The 18,822-nt window shown below is 49.2% G+C and overlaps 1 protein-coding gene across 1 annotated transcript in view; it reads left to right on the top strand.

Annotated features, from left to right (window-relative positions):
• ANO2 (anoctamin 2) overlaps nt 1-18,822 on the top strand; it is a 347,350-nt gene that overhangs the window by 103,238 nt on the left and 225,290 nt on the right. The window contains exons 8-10 of the mRNA XM_061206693.1: nt 9,474-9,529; nt 10,652-10,693; nt 16,738-16,802. Coding sequence (XP_061062676.1) covers nt 9,474-9,529; nt 10,652-10,693; nt 16,738-16,802 — 163 coding nt within the window. The remainder of the gene's footprint in view (nt 1-9,473; nt 9,530-10,651; nt 10,694-16,737; nt 16,803-18,822) is intronic.

The raw sequence follows: 18,822 nt of genomic DNA on the forward strand, positions 1-18,822 counted from the left end.
CAGGCGGGGGTGACACGCTGAGCTTAGGTCCACGCGCGGTGTCCACACGATCCCCCTGCAGGTGGAACGCTCTTTCCAAAGGGGCTGCTGTCACTCATCACTCAGAACATACCCTGGGGTGACACACCTTTGGCTTTTGAGGCAGCTTTTAGTTGAAAAGAGTCATTTAGAGACAAGTCTAGGGAATAAAGTAGGCCGTCAAGCTGAGGAACAATAACCACGATGGCAGTAATAATAGCTAACGTTGGAGAGTTTATGTGGGGTCCATATGCTGCCTCAGGACTGAGGGAAGGGGCCGAAGAGGGAATCAGAGCAGGTGCTGTGTAGTGACAGTATCATTAGAACTGTGCGGGGCCTCTCAAGGGGGCGACTGTATATGACTCTGATGTATTCATCTCACGACAAAATTTTAAATACCACTCCAGTGTTAAAAATCAAATCTTCTATATGGTGTTGTCTGTCTGGAGCACGGTGCTGATGAGACGAGACTCTGAGTGAGGCAGTGTGTTGGCCCCTCAGTCCCATGGGATGGACCGAAGCCCTCACTTTGGGCACTTGTAACCGAGGACCACCAGAGGCGTCAAGAGGTCTGAGGGTGTAGTTTGTATTTTCTCATGGCCTCTATCAAAGTTCTGGAATTTACCCTCACTTCTAGTCCAGTTCACTCCTCGATTCCAGTAATCTGCCTTTTATTCACTCACACCCTCCTTGGATGGACCAAAACCGCTCCCTCGGGTGTCACAGGTGACTCCATCCTGCCCGCGTTTCATGGCCTTTTCCTCCGTCTTCGTCTTCCTATATCCTTCCAAACCCTCTCACTGAACCTCCGTCTTCTGATAGTGGGCATCCGGGGAGGATACCAGGGAAGATCCTGTTTCTCCTTCCTGGACCACACTTTGCTTCCTCTTCCTCCTCCCCCATTTTCAAGGTTGTCTTCTCCATGTTCCCTTGGCCTCCTCACTCTCACTCTGCACAGAAGACATGCAGCCGTGAATTTCTATTTCCCACTTCTCTCCCCCATTGCACACCAGCCTTTCCAGCGGCCAGCTGGATACCTCCACTGAGATATTCCCAGAACCTTGAAATCAGCGTCTGGCTGTGCCCATTTCCGTCTCATTCCTCTCTCACGCTGTCCATCTCTCCTGCTTTTCTTCCTGTTACCGTGACCACTGCCCTCTCTGGTTTAGCTCCTGCTGTTCCCTTTGCCGGGATGTCCTTCCCCACGTCTCACCTGGGCCCACCCCCCAGACCGAATACCTCTGTCCCCCAGGTTCTCCCTTTATGCCCTCTCCTTGGAACTCCCATCAAGTTTGATGTCTTCCTTGGTGATTATCTGTGTCCGTGGCTTAGACCCCCGAGACAGTCCTTGAGATGTGTCTGGATCATCTTTTATCCCCCAGTCCACTTGGCTGGCTGCCCTGCACGTTCTACTCAGTCGATTTGCTTTAGTGAATTAATTAAACGTGCTCAGCTGGCTAGTGTCATAGCAGTAGCTGGTGAGTTCCCTGTGATGTGTGTTTGTGGACAAATGACTTAACTTCTCTCCAACCCAGTTTTCCCTTTAAGGTAAGAATTACATGTCTTGCAGAGTTTTTGTAAAGATTAAATGGGAAACTGTTAGTTTGTTTTGTAAACTGGGAAGTCCTTAAAAACTAAAGTTTGTTTTGAGGGACAGCCTCCAGATTGTTGAAAAGTCATTAGAGACCCTCTGCTTTAAGACAGCAGTTTTTTTTCCTTTGAGGATCTGTTTTTTTTTTTTTTTTTTTCCCGATGTCACAAAGTCAGACATCTTAAGGATTTCGTTGTTGAGTAGTTTTCAAAAATTTCTTTCTTTTTTGACATTCAGAAAACATTTATTGAGCACCTGCTATGTGTCAAATGATGTTATAGAAACTGAGAGATGGCAAGATGAATTTGACCTACTTTCTGTTCTTGCGGGGCTCTTAGTTTAGCCATGTGGACAGACACGTAAACAGATAATTATGAGATAATCGGGTATGTATGATATTAGAAGTGTACAGAGGGCAAAGGGAGCACAGATTCAGAACAGCCAACTCCCATGGATGCATCTAAGTATCATCATAAGTTATCCAGTGTTAGCTTCATGACTCCCCGGGAAGGTAGGTGTGTCAGGAATTATCATCTCCAGTTACCAAGGGCACAGACAGGAGGGGTGGCTTTTCCTGAGCCACATACTGAGACACTGTTAGAACTGGGTGTAGAACCTGGGTTCCCTCCTCCGATCCTATTTCCTCTGCCTTTGGGATGCAGGGAACTCAGCATGGCGTTTGGCTGAGTCTTTATGGGCTGTTGGTTCCACAGTAGTTGCTGATGATTTACTAGCTCCTAACAAGGGACTGAACTCTGCTTCCCAGGAGAGGAGAACGCTGAAGGCCGATTCTCAGGTTCTTTGACTTCCGCCTGGGAAAATACAGTACCCTTTAAGCTTTTTGGCCAACTTACCATCTTACTTAGAAGATCAGAAAGAATGAGGAATGTGATAACGTTGTGAGGCCTCAGGATAATACGGACCTTTGAGCCATGGGTAAATTTTGATTTTATTGCCCTTCTCTCTGGTTTTATAGAGAAACACACATGGGCTTAGAATTGGCTTAGATTTCCTCCAGAGGAGGGTTGCCTCATAAAAATAAAAGAAAAAGGAAGAACAGGATTGTGTGCAGAATTGTTTTCCAAGGCATTTTCATTGATCCTTCAGCCTTGGAATTACCTTTTATGTGGTCATTACTTTTGTGACCAATTTACAAAGCTTTATTCCCTTTCTCATTGTCCTCAATTACAGTGGAAATTAAAAGATGGAAAAGATGATAAAGATTAGAAATAGAAGATGGAAAAATAAAACTAAAGATAATAAGAATTCAGAATCACTCCCGTTTATCTGGTATTATCACTTTCTTCTTTGTAGAAAATACATTTTTTTGAATGCCTACTTTTGCAAAGCATTATGCTGCATACAAGATGTATGTATTGATTTATTTATAGTCCTGTCTTGTTCCACAAAATTTCTGAGGTGACTTACAAGAAAAACAATAAAACAGCATAATATAAATAATAAATAAAGAAATGAGAAACAGGAAAAACACAAATTAAAATAGAATGTTGAAACTAGGAGGAAAAAATAGACTACAAATATGCAAACCATACGATACGGCCCTCTAGCTTCTGCAGTTGGGCTGCAAATTTGACCTTGAACCAAAGTGAGAGGGGGAATACAGTCAGTGGTGTAGCACTTAATGTCCTCAGCAACGTCTTTTTATATAGAAATTTTTCTAAAGTCTCTCTAAAATTCCCTGCTTTCTTATATAGAATATATCAACATATGGTCTCTATATAAAGGCATATGTAAGCTTTTCTGTAGGATTCAGGATTATCCTTGAGAATATAAGGTTATTTAAGTTTCCTCAAGGATTACCTAAGTATTATTAGGGCTGTTTGCCCCACAGTCTCTGATGTTTTTGAATTCTCGACTCTGGTGACCTCCCTCCCCGAGTTTCGCTATTTCAAGGTTTGCCCTGCTATTTAGGACACAGAAAAACAAACTCATTAGAATTTGGGGTAAAGAGAGAGCGAAAAGGCATTGCAGGAGGATCTGGAGGATTCTGCTGTGGCTAGGTACATAACCTTAGGGAATCAGTTGCCTGAGATTGACATACTTTTTCTTCTGGGTTCTCTGTTGTGAGAGCTGAGATAACCAGATAAGAGATCTCTGTACACATGAGGTCTTCCTGTAACCAAGATGGTAAGGACCCCTTGCATGTGTGTCACTGTATGCTTTGCAAAGCACTTTCACACTCTATCTCCTTTGATCCTTTAACTCCCGTGCAGAGTAGGTTCAACAGATACTAGATATTAACTACTTTCCCAACAGAGAGATTGACTTCGAGCCCAAGGTTAGAGATTTGGAGCTGATGGAAACCCGAGTTTCTTGGCTCTTCTTCAGTGCTCTTGTAAATTAATCAGTTAATAAACGGATGAAGTTATTGGGAAAGGTTTTCCAGCGAAGGTGGAAGCTGAGGTCTTCCCCCTGTGGCATCCATTCATTCAACAAATATTTATTCGTATTCTACGTATCATTCATGTTCTAGAACTGGGGACTAGAGTAGAGACTCAGACACAGATCCCTGCCTTTACGGAGCTCACATTTGAGTGGCATTTGAGAAGAACAAATAAGCCACATGGCTGTCTAGCGAGAGAGATGCATGCAAGGAAAGCAAATGATACAAAAGACAGAAAGGGAACCACTCCAGAGAATCAGGTTAGGGTCCCAACAGGAGCAAATGACACACTCACATGACCACCATTCAGGGCAGGAATATCGACAGAGAGACCATTTACAAAGGTGTGGCCTGGCAGTTGGGGATGCCAGGGTAGCATCGTGACCTGGAATTAGCGGGAGAGCTGTTACCATCTGTGTACATGGTTCCCTGTGCTCTACAGTAGGACCTTGCTGTTTATCCATCCTATATAGACTAGTTTGCATCTGCTGATCCCAAACTGCATGTTTAACCCACTCCCCAGGTGACTCTCAGGGACTCTAAAGGTAGACAACGATATGAGTACAGGATGGGCTGCCACAGGCTTCTTGCCCTGCCTACGTCTGGGAGTGGGAAGAGTGGTCCACGTGCTGGCCTTCTGGGGATCTGACTGTTGCTTCTCCGAAGTCCTCAAACGAAACCAAGTCTTCTCTGCGAAGGGCTTAATCTTTGTTGTGGTTTTTCTAACATTTGCTCTATGGACGTTCACCGTTTGGTCCCTTTCAATGTCCTAGCCAGCAGTAGGGTCTCTTGGACTTCCTGTCGCCTTTTTTTCTTTTCTTTACTTTTTTTCTTCTCTGGTGAAAGGAGGGGCAGCAGGATAAAAGTTAGCAGAAGGCGGCAAAGAAAGGGGGGCTGACCTTGAAAAAGGATCGGCATTTGGTGACTGTCTAACTTTTAATCTGGGGGGGTTTCTTCTGTAACCTCCCCAAGAGCCAACTCACCCTTTCCCTTTTATTTACCTGGGAAGTGAGGGATGGTGGGCTGATACACACACCATGTCCAGAGCCTGGAAGTACTTGTGAGTTTGGGATCCGCAGGGCGGTGGTAGCCTGTAAGTCATCACAAACTTGGCCCAGCCCGATGGTGCCTCCTAATCAACGTAACGTCAGGTCAGCGGTCAGGTTCAGGACTGTGCCAGTTCACCCCATTCTGGAATGCCTTTCAAGTGTGCTTTATCGTGGAAAGAAGCCCAAGCTTCCTTGACTGACACCTTTCCTGTTCCTTCATATGAAAGTTGTTGCCTTTTCATGGACAGAAAATTACAGCTTGATGGAGCTACATTTTCATAGATATTTTGGCGTCAGAGCATTTAAACAAATGTATGCTTTGGGCATCTCCCCTCCCTACTCAGGAGACGATGTCTTAATTATTTTGACCGAAGCCAGACCATGTTGTGTGATGTAAACATCTGGTTTATCATTCATCCAGCTGAACTGGTTTATATTTTGTTAGAAGAAAAGGCTTGGGATTAAAGGCATTTAAGTAATTAAGCACATGTCAAGACAATTTGGTGATGGGTAAATGTAGTCTCTGTTCAATGCACTGTCTGGGGGGCTCTGGTTTAGATTTACGTCCGGCTGGAATACAGGGATGAAAGCAGAATGCCGGGCAGACTGGGCCCTGTTCTGGGGGGAATCAAAACCAAATGAGTTTTCAGGGGTTGAGCATCATCCCTCGAAGTACCTGTCCTGGTGTTTGGCCTGGAGGGGCAGAGCTGCAGTTCCGTATCACTCGGCAGCACTTGCAGATTTTAGGAGATTCTCACTTTGGGAGGCGGACCAGAAACTGTGCTTTGGGTCAGGCTTTGTGTCCAGGAAACCAGAGATGTCTTGGAAGCTAAATGCGAAGCCTTAGGTTTTATATTATGAGGGTGTTTTCAGGTACCAGTCCCAGGGCCTGAGCCCAGCCTGCTCTGGTCCTTGACCCTGACCCTGTATTTGTAGAGGACCAGTGTTGCTGGGCTTGGCTGAATCAGCAGAGCTGTGGCCATTGCTGGGCAGAGAGAAAAATGTGAGCCTTTTCCCTGGGGAATTGTGGTTCTAAGGAACAGATATGAAGTACCCGGTGACCTGAAGGGACTTTGGGGATCAGTAAAGAAGTCCTCGGTGGGCCATGCTTTGTTTGGGCCGAGGCACTGCTTCTCTTTGGGGCGAGAGGGGAAGGAAAATGTTCTCAGTGCTTTCTCCTTCTGGCTGGCCCCCCTTCTGGGAGTAGGACAAAAGATTGGGTCTCTCTCTCTCTCCCTGGGTCTAGAGCAGAGAGGAAGGACTTTGGATGTCATCCTGAAGAAGAAAGCTTTGCCGTTATGGCCAGATGGAGGATGCGTGATGGAACCAATTAGCCCTTTTTGCTGAAAAGAAAAGAAAAATTCAGAATTTCAATTTTCAAAGCAGGGACTCTTTTTTTTTTTCTTTCTTAGAGTTTGATTATTTTCTTCTTTCAAACTGATTTCCATGCTTGTTTGGGGGTAGAATCTTGGTGTCTGAAGTCTGTGGCTGAGAGGCCAAAGCAGTTCCCATTCTTGGGTGAAGTTGTGGATAAACAGTTACTTTTCAACTTGCCTCTCCCCCTCCCCATTCCTCTTCCTTTCGTGTACCATCCCCTCCCTCTGCCCAGCAGCCACTGACGGAATGGCGCATAAGATACCACGTGAAGAGGGGGAGGTACACAGCCATGGGGCAGAGACACAGTCAGTGACAGCATCTTGAAGCTCTGGTTATCTGGTTTAGGACAATTCAGGTTTGATGACCTGAGTCGTCTTGGTTCCTCTCTTAGGAAGCAGACTAGTCAACCAGAGTTTAAGTTTCCTTCATCAGCATGGGTTGCCAAAGAAAATTGGAGTAGCGGGTAGGTGGATGCCTGTGATACATGGGAAGAGATGTTGAGATCACTTTCGCCATAGGGCTGCTTACTCTTTTGGGTAACAACCGTTATCCCTTCTGTGTTCCCAGCAGTGAGGTGGGAGCCATGGGAGACTCCCGTGAGAGGGGCGTGCTCCCTGCCTCAGGTACCTTGCAGGCCTTTGGAGGGCACCAAACAAGGCGTGAACAACATTCTAGAAGTGAAACTGGCATTCACTGCCAAGGAACTTTATTTCAGATGAGACGTAGGGTGCATAGCTTTAGACCTCCGACGATTCGAGATCTTTTTTGAAGCTCTGGTGGCAGGACCCAGGAGTTCAGGTTGTCGGCCCAGTGCTCTCAGATGCTGGGCTACTCTCTAAGCAAAGCCGAGAATTAGCAGGGGAGCTCCACATCTGCTGAACTTTTCCACGCAGTTTGGCGATTGTCTTCAGGGTGTATGCTGCTGCCGTGGCAACCAGGGGGTGGGTATGGGTGCAGGGACTGGGTTGGGTAGTGTGTGGGGTGGGGTCTAGCTGGAGCCCTGCCCGCCTGTGATGCTTCAGCCTGTATCCATGTTGACAGCTTTGAACCACCCCCCGCCCCCTCCTGGCTTGGGATCCCTCCCCTTGATGATTGTAGGGTGGCTTCACATTGCTGTGGTTATGGCTCTTGAACTGATTAATGATTTTCAGAGTGAAATTGTAGTCCTTGGAGGAAGACAAATCTGCAGCTCCTTCAGCCCCGGGGCACCTCTCCCCAACCCGTACTCCCTATACCCACCGTTCATCCCCCATCTCCCACCCCCCCTCCCCCCGCCCAGTTATTTCTGATGTTTTCTGTGCATGTCGAGGAGGAGACGTAAAATCAGGAAAGGACTGGCCCTTGGGTGACGCCGCAACCCTGAAATCTCAGCTCTCAACTCACTGGAAGAGTGGCCGCTTCTGCCAGGCGCCCCTGCAGCCTCCTGAGGGCCTCTGCTCCCACGTGGGCCCCTGGCCAGCCGTTCTGGCATCCCAGGCAAATAGGGGCATGATTTGAGGAAGAGGAGGCTGATGGAGGGAGGAGGATTGTTTGAGAACCTCTGAGGCTCCGAGCACGCGGTGGGGCGCTGCCTGGGTGCGGGAGGTGGAAAACCATGAATTTTAACGAGCCACTGTCATCTAGCTTTGTCACGCGGCCCGGCCGTCTCTCCAGAGTCGTGTGCAAATGCAGATTACTTAGCATTTGGACATCATGCGTGTTTCCCTCCAAAATCGAATTTCTCCTCTTCACACTACGGTCTACAGTGTCTCCGGAAAGAATGGTTCAGGGCAGAAAGCATGCTTGAGACAAGGGAAATCATTGTGTCTCAGAGACCCCGCCCCCTGCCGCCCCACTGCCCCCCACTGAATGTGCATCCCCGCATCCCCGCATGGCAGGGTCCTCGAGCTGATGAGATATGATCCCTTCCATCTGGGAGCCAGCAACCCAGGGCAGACTGTCCTGAGTGACAGAACATACAGGGCATGTTATAGTCTCTGAATCCAAACATGAAGGAAATGAGGGAATAATAGTGGCTCTGTGCTGAACATGAGCTTCTCTGTGGTGAGTATATTGGAGTTACAGGGACGGAGCCACTCCTTCACGTAACATCTATTTAGTAGGGTCTGCTGTGTGTGTGCCCAGTGCTGTGGAATACTGTCGGGGTTAAAAAAAAATGGATCCCCTGTTACGCGGTTTTCCAACTTTGTGGTCTCAGGACCTCTTTACACTTTTAAAAGTTATCGAGAGCACCTACAGGGCTTTCATCTAGGTGGGTTATATTGATCAATATTTATTTTATTTGAAGTTAAAATCGAGAAAAGTTTAAAGCACAAGGATACACAAGCCCGCATTCCATTAGCTGTCCAGGGGTGATGTCATCACAGGTCACAAAACTCCGCTGTAGACTCATGAGAGAATAGGAGTGTAAAAGCAGACAGTGTCTTAGTACTATTATAAAAATAGTCTGACCTTATGAACCCCCTGAAAGGGTCATGGGGACACCCGGGATTCCCCAGGTCACACTTTGAGAACCACTGCCCTAGGGATCTAAGGGTCCAGGCAGGTCAGTCGTGGACCATAATGCACGCTGCCTTGTGAAGGAACAGGGAGGGGCCAGAAATGAGTTCAAATGAAGTGCGGTGGGATGCTCTGACGGACATGTTTATTGATTATAATTACAGTAATCCCTGTGGTCATTCCTATGCCGGTCACTGAACACAGATATTCTCAGCGCACAGCTGTGGCCATGGAGGAGGTGGTGGTGAGGGTTCTGGGACCAGAGGGATCTGAGTGTATGAGGACAGGACAGACGTGACGTTTGAGAGAGCGTATCTGCTATTTAATCATAACTTTGCATTTGGGAAATGAAAAAATACTGTTCTTATACTAAGAAGTCAAGCCCGAAAGGAACTTCTCGACTGGGAGGATCTGGAGGGGTAGGGGTTCTCAGCTGAGAGGTGGGGCTGGGGGAATTAATATTTATCAGAAGACCAAGGTCAAGTTGAGAAACCCCTGCCCTACAGTTACCGTTTTCATCTTCCTTCTTCTGCAGGTATTAATTCTCTGATAGCAAATAATATCTACGAGGCTGCCTACCCCCTGCATGACGTGAGTACCACCTCCATCATTCAAAAGGGTGAACACTGCAGGCGACGTGGTGGTGGATATACGGGCAGGGAGGCAGGAGGGAATGACGAACCACCTGGGCTGGCTCTGGACCACTTGTGAATGAAAATAATCCCCAGTTGATTTTTGCCAGTTGTCTCAAACTGTTTCTGTTATTTCCCCGATGGCAGAACGAACTGGTTTTTGTCTGGGCTTCCCTGCGCTCCCTGCCTTGATTTTGGGGAAAGTGTGAGAAGACAGATAGGGCGTGTGGAGGGTTAAAGGAAGATGGGGAAGGTGGGTGGATAGCGGGGAGTGCAAGTCCCAGACCCGGATAATAACGCAGGCTGGACCGTCAGGCCCTCAAATGACTGAAAGTGATATTTTATATGTGATAGCTTTGTGTGGATGTGAAATTCCTCATCCTATGCGAGGATGTATTAAGTGTCAGATCTTTTTTCTATCTTGACATTTTTTAAGGATGTCTCTCAAAATCCCTTATACTGTTGTTTGGTTAAGAAAACAGAGAGATTGTAATTAAAGCTTTTCTTGGCTGAGAGTAATGTTATAAACTTCCTATAACATAATGCAGTGATATTCTTCAAGATGATTCGTGAGAAACTGAACTGGCCCGTGAACTCGGTGCCCCCAGGCTGCCCTGTCCACCCCATCGGTCGCTTTAGCATCTACCCCACAGCGGTACCAAATGAGACCCCTGGGGTGGGGACCCCTGAGTGCCCACAGGAGTTTCCCAGGTGACCTTTTCTCCTCGTCAGCATCCTTGCTGTGGGCACATGGGAATTGAGGTTCTGCCGGGTATGGCCAGGGCGCAGGGGGGTTTTCCTGATGTGCTAGTCCGTTTCCAGGTCGGGCTCTGCTGTTGCATTTGCTGTGAGGAGGTGCAGGGGGGTCTCTGAGGCCTGTAAGGGGAGCCGCCCTGGGTGAGAAGCTGCCCACAGGAAACACAGCAGGTGCTGGTGACCAAGGAAGCGGACCGGTGTCTCCTTACGTGTCATGCCCTTGACCTTCCTTAAATGGAAATGAAAGAAAGGGATAACGTTAGAAAATTTAAAAGAAAACCCTTTCTCTGTTTTTGATCATTCCATTGGCCTTCTCCTCCTACAGGGTGAATGTGATAGTCCAGGGGATGACGTGAATGACAGAAAGGTAAGCCAGCCTGATGCTGCGCTCGAGGACCATGCAGGGGTGGGGGGCTGCGTAGACGTGTCCTGGGTGTTCTATTTACTGCTTATCTATTTCCAGCCGTTCTTCCACAGCTCCCTGTCCCCAGGCATTTGGAAATATGAGGGCATTTCTGGTCGTTGACGTGACTGTGTATGGGGGTGCTACTGGCATTTAGTGCCTGGTGGACCGGTGATGCCAACCATCCTGAAATACATCCCACAGTCACACACAGAGGCAGTATCCCTGCCCCTGATGACAAGAGAGCTTCGGCTGAGAAACACTGAGCATCCAAATCCCTGCATTGATAGATGGGGAAAGTGAGGCACAGAACGATTGTGCACCTTGCCCGTGAGAACACTGCTACCATAAACAGAGAAGGGGCTAGTGCCCCTCTGACCCTCAAATCTAGTGTTCCTGCTAAAGATATACCAGCATCCATGCCATCATGGCTTGTTTGGGGAGGGTCACCCTTAAGTTATTCTTATCCTCTCCGTCGAGGCAGACAGTTGGGGTACCCATCATTCCCAAATGATAGATGAGAAACCTGCTGCGTATTCCGGGCAGCTAGAAATAGGTTATATTTAAGGGAGGGAAAGGGGTCCCTTTGGAGGATCCCCCCTATGCCAGTTACAGCTCCTGCCTGGACAGCTCTTGTCCCCAGCCCTCCATCTAGATCCCGTTTCTTCTGTTTGCTGATACTCTAGGAGCATGGGTACCACCCTTCCCACCACGGCATGATGCTCTGAGCATCACCCAGCCTCTTTAGTGGGGGCTGCCCGTCTGGCCATCACCCCCTCATGCCATCTCCCACCCAGGTTCCCCAGCCTTCAGCGACTCTGGTGAACAGAGGAGGGTGGGCGACGATGGGCGAGGGTGGGCGGGATGAGGAATAGAAGCCCGTGTACCCCCTCTCCCCGCCCCGACTCAGCTGTCTGGAAAATCATTCATCCCCCAAGTTGCTTTTGAGCAGCCTTGTTTTTATCCAGCCTATTAGTCCCTGTTATGAAGTGTTAAGTATTAAAAACATTAAAAGGTCTTTTCCAGAAATACTGCTGTGATTGCTTACATATGTCCCCTGCTCTGCCTGCCCAGGGAATCTGCTGTAGTTTTTCCATGTTTTAACCTCATCTGTTTTCTATCTGATGCTAATAGTCTCAGTGGTGTTTAATTTCCTGAAAAGTCCCGGATCAAATTTAAAGGAAAAGGAGGAAGCCTTTCTCCCCACATCTCACCTCCCTGGCCCCAGCCATTTTCTGTCCTCCTACTTTTTCTTTTCACATTACTCCCCTTTAAAGAGTGATCACCACCTACTGCCCACCTAAGAGACCTCCTGCTGGGTGGGTGGTAACCCTCAGCCCCTCAAGGTAGAACACTTTACAGGAACATTCCAGAGATCAGGAACACACAGTACTCCTGGGAGAAATCAGCCAGCCCCCTGTTTACCTGCACAGAGGCAGAGAGAAGCAAATTGTAGACTATCCAAAATATATGTACCTTTGCCTGGAATGATATTATATTATTGTTAACAATGAAACCTTTTAACAAAATGTTTCCCTCCCAGGAATTGTTTTGCTTAGGCCAATACTACTTCCTCCCAGTGCACACCCCAAAGGATGGAATGGGTAGAATCTGGCAGGCAGAGGGAGACCAGCCAGGGCAGAGCTGCATCTCAGTGGTTGCTCGGTGAAGGTGGACAAGTGTCTTGGGAAGACAAGCAACCCATTTCCTGTGGCTTTTCCTCGGGTTTGCCAGTCAGTCCTGGCCTCCTTATTTTCCTCTGCCAGGGTCATGGTTAGGGAAATAGAGTTTGCTGTGATGGGAGATAAGAGAAACCAGGAATGAGAGTGAAAGCTTTTTTCTGTCCTTTTGGCTTGGGAAACGGATACCCAGCACGGCAAGGAGACTGGTTCCAATGTCCATGAAATGATTGTCCCGTCAGGACTAAAACGCTGGTGTCCAAATTCTAGCCAGTGCTACCACCAGCTGGACACGGTCTTTGATGTATGGCAAGGGGACCTCTCACTGCCGTGCTGGCTTCCTTCCTAGAGCTTCAGAGGCATATGGGTGGGCCCTAAAAGGTATCTTGGAAGAACCAGCCGAAATCTCTGAATATGTGCAGCACGTTTATTCATATGTGTTACATTGTAATAGTCTAGTGTTCTTCCAGAGGGCTGCGGGAAGGATTTTGGTTGGGTGCAAGGGAGAACCCTTGAATTTGGTGCTGGAGGAGGTGGAGAAGGGTTGAGAACTGATGGGAGATCGTCCCTCTGGGGGCCTTTAGGGGTGATCCGCCCATCCTGCCCGTACCTGGGGTTCGCCTCCTTCTTCCCTGCGATTTGTGGCTGTTCCGGGGATGTGCCTCATAGGCGGAGAGCGATCTCCTTCCCCACAGCTCGCCTAGTGCAGCCTGCAGTCTCGATGACTCAGCCCCCTCCCAGAGGGTAATTCATGAGAGGCTCCCTCCCCCTGGAGAGCAGGGGTTTCTTGCCTTTCTAGAGAGCTGGGCTGCGACGGTGTGGATGGGCCCCTCCCGCTGCCAGCAGCCACCTCATTCCACGTCCGCCAGACTTACTTGCTTTTCTCAGGCATCCCAGGGGAGGGACTGTCACCATCTTCCAAGGGCTGACCGAGTCCCACCAGCTCCCCGTGGCTTCCCTGCCCACTTACAGGGAACCCAAAGCACAGGCTGGAAGATACTCATCTTAAAGTTTAGAAACTTTAGCAATTTCTAAATCCTTGGTCCTGAATTTTCCAGCTTTTGCAGATGATTATCTTCTCTAGTGGGCAGTTAAAAAGTCAGTCTTGTCTTTCTGACGGGAAAGGTACCTTTCTTCTTGGTTTCACTTGAGGACTAGTTTTCCCATCCTGCACAACTCCCATTTTACTAACGGGGAAGTGACCTGCCAAAAAATCCAACAGGTCATTGCAGGATCCGGGGGTAGAATTCCGTCCTCTCCCATCCTGGTCCACCGTGTCCCATCAATGCCTCTCAGCCGGCTACAGCTGGCGTCTTTCTGTCTGTCCCAGGTCCAGCTGCCCTCTGAGGAGCTTGTGGCCTCAGGGGGGGCCCCGAGTCTCATGCATCTTGCCGTTCTCTGGCATTGCAGATGGTTTTCACAGCTGGGTTCTTCATAGTCTCATGAAATACTTAAACCAACTGACCCACTGTCAGATGTGACCCTAGGAAGCCGACCTGGCCTCTTGTATGCTCTGATCCATCAGGTGATGTGGTCCCCTTGTTGCTTCCTGCCCTAAAGGTTTGGGGTCAGACCCACATGCTTGGAATTACATCCGAGGCCTCCGAAATAAGGCTCTGTGAGAAGGAGCTGCAGAGCTTCCTGGCTCTGTTTGCAGGCTTGGCCGGTAGGTGAAGAGGACATGGCGTAACTCTGAGGGAGAGAGTGTATTTGCTAGGAGCTCATTAGAAGGTTCTAGACTCTGCAGGGTTAAGGGGACTGTTGCAAGTTACTCTGGTTGTCCTCTTGCACTTGGCGCACACAACCTCATCCCTGCTGACTGCTGGTCTGTCCCGGGACCCTGTAACCCGGGGCTTAGCCCGATCCACCTGGTCTCGAACTGTGTGATTAAACATTTGTAGAGACAGGGAAGAGTCTACAGCACCCTCCCTCCCCTGCAGGGCTGTGCGAGCTGGCCCGGCAGAGCCACACGGGTGGTGTGCAGGCATCGTCACATCACCTCCCAGGTTTGACGCCCTGGAGCTCCAGCTCTTCCAGGGGTTGCCTGGTGATCTCCTCTGCTGTGTCCATCTGGCCCGTCTGGAACCACTCTTGTCAAGATCAACCATGGGTCACTGGGTCCAGGGTCACTTCTTGGTTCTCATCCAGCCTGACCCATCAGCCGTATTTGACCCAGATGCTCACCTTCTTCCCTTGGAATCCCATGGTCCCTTGGCCTCCAGGACACCACCCACTTCTAGTTCTGTGCCATGTCACCATTGTTCCTCTGCCTCTTCTGCTGTTCTTCATCATCCCCTTGACCTCTGAACGGTGGAGTACCCAGGGCCCAGGCGTCATGTGTCTTCTCTACCTCTCCCTCTTTGACAGTTGCATCCGTAACTTGATGACTTTACAAATCATGTCTTCTCTGACTCTGGACTCTCCTTTGAACTCCAGATTTTAGATTCAGCTGCTCACTCTATATCCCCATGTGGACATCTACATGGCATCTCCAACAAACACCTCCCAAATGGAACTCTTGGTTCCCCCTCCCTAGCCTGTTCTTCCCCATTTCAGTGAATAAAATCACCATCTACTTGATTGCTCAGGCCTCGTTCTCATTTTCTCTCACCCCACATCCAATCCAACAGTAAATCTTATTGACTCTACCTTTAAAATACAAGCCGAATAAACCCCTTCTCACTGCTTGTCTCACTGCCTCTGTGGTACAGGCCACCATCACCCCTACCCTGGACCATTACAGTAGCTCCCCTACTCCTATACCAGCTCTCACTCTGTTCCCCCTGCAGCAGCCAGAGTGAGCCATCTACACTCTAATAGTACTAGATCATATCCCCCCTACCGCCAACCTTCTAATGGCTTCCTTCAAAGTCCAAAGGTCTTTGCATGGCCCACAAGCCCCTGACTGATCGGGCCACCCCAGTCCTTTCTAACTGGGGTTATGTCCCAAGATTCTCCCCTTGTTCAGCCCCAGCCTTCCGGCTTCCCTCTTCATCCTAGGACATGCCCTTTCCTCTAGGCCTTGGCACAGAAGGAGTGTTCTTCTAGCTGAAACATAACCCCCCCCCACTTCCTTCAGGTCTCAGCCCAAATGTCACCTCCTCAGAGAGGCCTTCCCTTGCCATCCTTTTTTTTTTTACATACCTATCAATAATTACTTTATTTTTAAAATTAATTTATTTTGTTATTTTATTTTTTACCTTTTTAAAAAAAATTTTATTGGAGTATAGTTGATTTACAATGTTGTGTTAGTTTCAGGTGTACAGCAAAGTGAATCTGTTATACATATACACATATCCACTCTTTTTTAGATTCTTTTCCCATATAGGTCATTACAGAGTATTGAGTAGAGTTCCCTGTACTATACAGTAGGTCTTTATTAGTTATCTATTTTATATGTAGTAGTGTGTATATGTCAATCCCAACCTCCCAGTTTATCCCTCCCCCCTTTCCCCCTTGGTAACCGTAAGTTTGCTTTCTGCGTCTGTGACTCTATTTCTGTTTTGTAAATGAGTTCATTTGTACCATTTTTTTAGATTCCACATATAAGTGATATCATATGATATTTGTCTTTCTCTGTCTGACTTACTTCACTCAGTGTGACAATCTCTAGGTCCATCCATGTCCCTGCAAAATGGCATTATTTCGTTCTTTTTTATGGCTGAGTAATGTTCCATTGTATATATGTACCACATCTTCTTTATCCATTCCTCCATCGATGGATATTTAGGTTGTTTCCGTGTCTTGGCTATTGTAAATGGTGTTCCCTTGTCATCCTATCTAAAATAGCACCCTACCCCCCTCTTCATATTTTACTCCCTACCTTGCTTTATTTTTCTCCGTGGCATTTATAAGTTAATATTTGTCTCTGCACACAAGGGGTAAGCTCCATGATGGCAGTGACTTTGTCTGGTTTACTGCTTTATCCAGTGTCTGGACAGGACCTGGCACAAGGTGGATAATCAGTCAGTACTTATTAAACGAGTGAATAAATGAACGCCAGGACTCACCTGGCTGGACTCAGCAAGGCGAGGGAGTGAAGAGCGAGGGGTTTTGCTTGGTAGGTGCAGCACACCCAGAGTGTGATGAAGATCACCTTTATTATTTGGGGAGGAGAAGTCAGCTTCTACAGCCTGCTGCCTTTGGAGTCTCCCTGTGGATATCTCATGAGAATTCTGGAAGCTGGGCTTTGGGGATTCAATTTTGACTTGCCAGGATGGGTTTGGTGGGGAGGGGTGTGTGTCAAATGTTGACTTGCTAAGCTGAATAAAAAAAGGTGAATAGTTGCCTGCTTCACCTCTAATCTGGTTCCCTGTTTTTTTTGTTTAGCTGCTGTATCAAGAATGGGCGCGCTATGGGGTGTTTTATAAGTTTCAGCCTATTGACCTCATCAGGTAAGATGTGGGAGGGGACTCTTGGGAGGACCCAAAAGGTCTCTGCCAGCCGTCTTGGCTCCTGGAAGTGTGTTGGCTGAGCAGAGGGCTTGGCTGTCCTAGGCTGTGACGCCCCTGCTCTGTGTCCTACAGGTGGGGAGCCAGCTCCTGGGTGGGGGAGGGCAGTGGCAGCTGTGGGGCAGCAGGTAATGTAGATGGATGTTCCATGACTTGCATCTTGGGGTCTTCAGCACTGTGGTCTCTCCCTGCCTGCTCTTGTGGGGAGAGGAGTGAGTAGAGTTCTCTCTTTTATTATCGTCCCTCAAATTTGCCTAGAGAAGAACGTGGGTGAAGCAGATCCTTGGGTCATTCCCAAGTAGCCACAGTATTGACCGAGAGAAGGGAAGACCCGGCACATCACATAAGGGCTAAGCCAGCTGGTCTGCGTGGAAATGCAGGCTTTTTATGGCTTCTCCAAAAAATTGGAAGGGAGTCGAGAACTGGGTCCTAAACCTCTCCCTTCAGCGCTGCTCCTAAAATGATGTCCTGTTGCCTTGGGAATTTCCCCAGTTTCTACAGAACATGGGTGAAAAGCTTTTTGAAAGAACTTTCTAGAAGGCAGTAGGTCTGACTAGCCTCAAGTGGGTTGAGGGCTCTAGGAACTCCACGGGCTGTTGAAACCCCACCTCTTTCCCAGCTGGCATGTTGGGAGGACCCCTGTGCAGTGGAGGACCACTGGGCTGAGTGGGGTCTGGAGACTGGGGTCTTGCCCAGGCTTGGCCACTAGGGGCGATTGTTGCTCTGGTCAGGTCACGTCCCCTCTTTGGTCTTCGGCATCCTGGTTTTCCGAAACTGGGAGCCTGAGCTAGGGCTCTACGGGGGAAATTTGATAGAGCACGCTTATTTGGAAACTATGGGGACCCTCGGCCCTGTGCCTGACATAGCGGACTCGCTGCCACTCAGTCACCCGTGGCTCACTTTAATGAGCTAATTCATCAGCCAGCAAACTCAGAGAGTGTTCCTGGCTGCTCGCCCTGGGCTGGGACCGCGAGAGGGGTGGCCGCCAGAAGGATTGAGTCCAGAGGGAGGGATTCCAGCTTCTTCTTGGAAGAAGACAGCAGGCTGGGAATCACAGTTTGGGCAGGCTCACCTCCCACGCAGAGATGGGACGGCCCTCCCAGGGAACTGGGAGCTCAGTTGGACAGCAGGTGTTTGTTCCAGCTGAAGACCATTAGCCGAGGGGCTGGGGTCGGGGAGCAGGGCCACAAATGCCGGTGACCAAGGCCCCCTCACCCTGCACCTCCCGTCCCCTGGCGGCCTTTTGTGAGGTGCGGCCACCTAGACTGTTCTCTGGGCCACACCAGGGCTGCTTCCTCCGTGCCTGGTGGGCTTTGATCGTCCTCTCTGCCTCTCTGGTGGCCACCCACGCTGTCGCCTGTTTTCTCCAACTACTCACTCCTTTTGAAAAAATACAATGCCAGAAAATAAAAATTCTCCCTCCCGGAGAGCCCCATCTTTTCCTCCGGAGACTTCAGGTGACCGGCTGCCAGCTAAGTGGGCGACGGCTCCCGCGTGCACTCCGTTTCAGCCTCACCTGCGGGGGAAGAGGTGCCTTTGGAGCAGATCCTGGCTCTGGGGTCTGGCGGTTCCCGAGGACGTAGAGCCCAAAGCTGTCCAGACGGGCACAGTGTGCTGTGGGGCTGGGGACTGCCCACTGCCGCTCGGCTCAGAGGGCTTGGGGGCTTCCACACCTGCTGCACGATACCAGTGGCCTGGATGTGGGGCTCAGACGTGCCTGGAGCCTCGGGCATCTTTCAGACACTGGCTGGTGGGGAGGGGATGGGACACGGGTAGTATGGGGGCTGTAGTGGGGGACTGTGGCCTACCCAGAGGGGTAAGGAACTTACTCTGCTGGAGAGAGACGAGGGGACTGTAGTGGGGAGAGAGGGAAGGGACAGAGGCGTTGGGGGCATAGGTGGGTAGCAGAGGCAGGGCAGCCAGGAGCAGGCAGCTGGAGAGGAAGCTGGGGGGGAGGGTGTGG

The sequence above is a fragment of the Eubalaena glacialis genome, chromosome 11, assembly GCF_028564815.1.
Source record: "Eubalaena glacialis isolate mEubGla1 chromosome 11, mEubGla1.1.hap2.+ XY, whole genome shotgun sequence".
Taxonomy (NCBI): Eukaryota; Metazoa; Chordata; class Mammalia; order Artiodactyla; family Balaenidae; genus Eubalaena; species Eubalaena glacialis.